At 34.3% G+C, this 5,238-nt stretch overlaps 1 protein-coding gene across 1 annotated transcript; it reads right to left on the reverse strand.

The window, feature by feature from the left end:
* Window positions 1–816: 816 nt before the first annotated feature.
* Window positions 817–5,001, reverse strand: LOC139873480 (tubby-like F-box protein 8). The gene is made up of 5 exons (XM_071861411.1): window positions 4,901–5,001; window positions 3,242–3,605; window positions 3,037–3,124; window positions 2,547–2,679; window positions 817–1,965 (listed from the first exon to the last, which is right to left on the reverse strand). The coding sequence occupies exons 2-5, from the start codon at window positions 3,593–3,595 to the stop codon at window positions 1,212–1,214; spliced, it is 1,329 nt and encodes a 442-aa protein (XP_071717512.1). The 5' UTR covers window positions 3,596–3,605; window positions 4,901–5,001; the 3' UTR covers window positions 817–1,211.
* Window positions 5,002–5,238: the final 237 nt, after the last annotated feature.

The raw sequence follows: 5,238 nt of genomic DNA on the forward strand, positions 1-5,238 counted from the left end.
CTATTCAGGCAACCAGGAAAAAAGAGTACTTTTACTCATATATATGCGATATGTTCATGTATCCCATGATCGTTTCGGATCCATTTGCCTGACCACCTCAAGATATGATTTCAGTGAGGTTTGAACCTGCCCATTTCTAAGAGATGCCCATCTCTTTAAACGTAAGGTTTTTATTGTTCAGGTAACCTGGGAAGGACTATTTTTTCTCAGATGTAAGGGGCCTATTCGGGTATCCCGTGAACGTTTCCGACCTTTTTCCTTGACCATCCCAAAATATGATTCTGGTGAACCAGAAAACTCTTGGAAGGAAGTTAGGGCCCCGACCCCTACCCATCTGCTCATAGAGGTGCCCATCTCCTTGAAAGATGTTCTTTATTATGATGAGCAATTGAGCACTCATAAGGAGACATGAATATTCTTCTGTCCTTTATATTGGGTGAGTATTGATACACTAGGGCTATTGTCCTTTCATTCTTAAATATATATGCTTAAGGAATAAGGATCATCATCTCCAAATAGATTGGGCACTATCAAGCACTGTAATTTCAGACACATGTAATCATCTAAAATGATCATTAGCTTTTTGGCCACTGAGACGCATCGGGCATCTTTAAATTGTCGTTTAACTCTAATATATGCTTGATTTTTGAAATAGTCGGTTTTCTTTAACTTATGATAGAACATTATAAACATCTGTTTACATCCAACAAAAATCATAAATAAATCCTAAAAATATATGAGGTCCTATACAATTTGAACAATACTTTGTAAAAAAAAATTACAAACTTGTGGTGGGAGATCACCACATAACACACAGAATCGCCACTGATTACGAAGCCAATAGGATGTCACAATATCATATATACAATATATATGCACTTTCTAAACATAAAAATTCTATATATACAACAGAAATTGTGCAAATCTTGATCTTAAACAAGGTAGGCCAAGAACCAGTCTTGTTAGGGTTGTCAACAATGATATGTTTAATAACATTAACAATAGTAAAATACCCATCAAATAATTAATGATATTGACATCTATCAGTAAAGTACAATTAGTCATTAATCATCCTTATTAGACACAATAGAGACAACACCAAAGCATATTTATATAAATGTCATCTAATAAGAGAATAATACCCATATCTTTTGAGCAAGTTCTTAGACACAAATTTTAGTTTTAACAAGAAAAAAGTTGAAACCTTTATATTATTCACAAGCCAACTTTGTGTCAAAGCTGCTCAAACATATGGCAAAAGCTTGAAATGCAGATAAAGGGTACCGATAATCCATAGTAAATACATCTTTTCCAACTTTACCAAATTGTAATATCACCTTATCATGCGACGATTGTGACTGAACCGGAGCAGTTTGTTGTGGCAGCAACGGATCTGCCACTGCAACTGCCACTGCCCCGGCCACAGGAGGAGTGACATCGGCAATCAGCTGAAAGTTCTTTACAGAAGCAACCGTTACCCTTCCTTTGAAATTTAGACACCAACATTGCAACTGTTCATGCCAACGTGGCTGTTTATTCTTTAACACCAAAGGCGCATTTTTCACCTGTTCTCCATTTTGTACGGGGCCCACAATATCGGAAAAACGAGAGCTACCAAACTCACTAGAGTTATCGATTGATTTGGAGAACGACATACTTCTAAATGATTCTTCAAAAGAAGGTTGGAATAGGTTAGGGTGGTCAGGGATGGTGGTGCCTCCAGGTTCTACGGCTGTCATGGGGATTGAGTGCATCACACAGTGCATCCTGCGTGGACCCCGTGTGCCCAATACGTTTAGCTCATAAGCAATTTGGGCTATGTTGAAGCTTCCTGAAGGAACCTTTGGCGATACTTTTCGTGAAAACCGGCGGCTTGAGCTTGACCGACCAGATGAGGCCGCGTTGGCAGTGGTGTATGGCGGTTGGGAGTCGTAAATTATGAACTTTGTACCAAGAAAATTTGATCTGAAAAGTAAATAGAATTTTAAGAATACAACTTAGAAACAAACACTCTACAAAATATCATGAGGTCAACTTAAAATGGTTAAAATGGGTTCATAACCAACCTGAACCAGTAATTAAAAAAAAACTCAAACGGGCAACCAGCCCAAATAGAATATAACTGAAACAGACTGACTCATAATAAAAACTTGTTGGAAAAAAACATCAATAAACTCGCAAGTATCAGGCTCAAGTACAACTCCTATAATGACAAAACAAGCATACAAAGTAAAACTAACAAAAATGCCAATGAATAGATTACATGTGTTACTTGAGCTTTCATTTAAAGGTGGCAAAATGGATGGCTAACATGTGAAAAATGGGCGGGTCAAACAGGTAACTTTTGAGAACATCTTGTTTTGGGTTAAACCCAAATTGCTCTTAAAAATATTAGTTGTCATAAATAGATGTTGGCCATCCCGTTATAGTTGATAATTACTTTTGACAAATTTTGACCCATTAGAGGTAAAATACAACCCAAATCAACCCATTCATAAGTAGATGGAATAAAAGTGCATTGCTAGAATCGTAATTATCTACGCTACCTCACTTTTCCAACGTAGCCGCTGTTTGATCTCGATATGTTATCGGGATTCATTGATATCACATACTCTGTACAAGTACTTCTCCTATTCCTTTTGGCCGATAAAAGAAATTTTCCATTCTCGACTACCAACACTGCGATTGCAACAAATTCCCACAATTTCGTTAGTAAATTCTATATCTTTTTCCAAAAGATCAAATCACACAATGTCAGCATGCTTCAAAAAAGTTAAAGTGGGGGTAGCAATTCCGACCCATTTACTCACAAACGTTAAAAATAAAAAATAAAAACATCGTAACAATTTAACTTGGCGATTTAGCTATTTTGGAAACAATAGTATCTATGTGACCTTGATTAACACGTTAAGCATTCATAAAACCTCACATAAACATGCTTGGGGGTCGACCACAAATCTATTTGCGCCATTTACCCCGCCAGACACATATTAAAAACATCAGTTATAAAAAAAAAAAAAAAAAACAACGACTTACCGCTACTTAGACAGAGATAAAGATAATACGTTGAATTAGACGTATCTCTCTTAATAAAGCACTGCATGGTGGTATCCCGCGGCCCTGGCTGCATTGTAGTATATTCGAAATAAAATTTTGGCGCTTTAAACACTCAGAAAGCATAATATACACACATATACATATACATATACATATTACATATAAATCATGATTGTAATTCTACCTGTTTCAAAGAGATTGGAAATGTAAGCTTCCCGGATAATTCGGGAGAGCTAACAATTTCCTTGCACATTTCCCGCCACGACCGACAAACCGAAGCACATGCAACAACGTGTTTCCGCGCGGGCCACGTACTCTCGCTTGCCTCTAATCGCTTAATCACATCACTTAATAGTTCCGGAGGTAAACCATCCCAATGGCTATTAATTACCAACTCCGGGTGATCATCACCGTCCAGTTCATGAGCACCGCTATATGATTTACTTTTATAAAGACCCGAAATTCGCACTTCAAAACCGCGTCTAGATAAGCTCCCAAACCCATCTCTTAAATCACGAACTATGCTACGAAATGACATTTACTTCAATCTAAAATGCAAAGATTATAGTTGGAGTTAAAATTTTATAATGGGTATAATCAAGAACAATAAAAGCATAGAACTTTATTTTGATAGCTTAGTAACCAAGGAAAAGAGATTTAAAGTGGTATAAAGATAAAAAAGTGAAAATGATAGGAGAAGAAAAAGTGAAGATAGAAAGAAGATTCTCACATAAAGAAGCTCTTGAATGAGTTTATAAAGAATCATAAAAATCTTTACTTTAATCATTAACAACTTTTCCACCTCCTTAATTCATCGCAAAAACCGTAATTTGCAGTTTAAGTTCACAATTAACTAACTAGGTCTCATTATATGAATGATGCATACATTTTTTACATTACTACAAGGAAAGAAAGATAGTCTTCCTAAAAACAATGCTAACTTGTACGATGAACTTGTACTCCCTCCATCCCTAATTTACTGTCAAAATGTAATATATTGTTGTTTTTGTCCGGTGACAATAACATTGGGACGGAGCAAGTATAACCTGTGGTCCTGTGCCATAGAGATGTAACAGCATACATTTAATTTCTACCCATAAACAATCAAAGTGCAGTTCACGATTAACAAAAACGCCTACAAATCAGCAGTTCTAATTCGAACTAGAAAGAAAAGAGAAAAAAAAAAAAAAACAAATTATGTGTGCCTAACTTCCTATAGGGTAGAATTTTACACTGCAAAACCTAAAGTTTTCAACTTTATGATGATATATAAATTACATTCTTTAATAACCAATTTTTCATACTCACTATCCTTTAATTAAGTCCCATCACAAACTTTAAACCAAAACTACATAAATCAACTTAGACCCACAAAACTAAAACTACCTAAATCAATGATAACATAAGAACTTATTAAACTTTGATGGCAAACATGGTAATTCAAGAAATTTAATCTAACAATGAAATGTATATATTTACATTTTACATTACAGATAAATGCAAAGCCTAAAGTTTTCAACTTTATGATGATATATATATTTCATTCTTTGATAACCAATTTTTCACACTCACTATCCTTTAATTTAAGTCCTATCGCAAACTTTAAACCAAAACTACATAAATCAACTTACACCCAAAAAACTAAAAGTACCTAAATCAATGATAACATAAGAACTTACTGAACTTTGATGGCAAACATGGTAATTCAAGAAATTTCATGTAACGATGAAATGAATATTTTACATTAATGATAAATAGCAAGAATAATTTAACATTTCTTCTATATACAAATGGCAGAACAGTATACCTAGAACTTATTAAAAAATTAAAATTAAATACTCACTTGTTGTATGTAGAAATTTAGGGAAAAGTGTGATTAAACAGACAATTGTGGATGTGTAGACAATATAAATGAAATATCTTTTGTGATGAAATTGAAATTTGAAATATGGGAAACAACAAAGGAATAAATTTGGAAGAAGAAGAAACAAACACGCCTTCAAAACCAAATGATTATTTGTTTTATTTATTTCTTTTTTAGTTTTATAAAAAGAGATAAAATACTACTCATTTTTAGAGTGATGATGAAGAACAGTCACAGATCCTTGGCTTTCTCACGCGGTTTCTCGGTCTAAAAAAGTGTTTTAAAGTTGTTTATTTTAGTTGACAATATTAATATTA

This window comes from Rutidosis leptorrhynchoides, chromosome 10 (assembly GCF_046630445.1).
Source record: "Rutidosis leptorrhynchoides isolate AG116_Rl617_1_P2 chromosome 10, CSIRO_AGI_Rlap_v1, whole genome shotgun sequence".
NCBI lineage: Eukaryota > Viridiplantae > Streptophyta > Magnoliopsida > Asterales > Asteraceae > Rutidosis > Rutidosis leptorrhynchoides.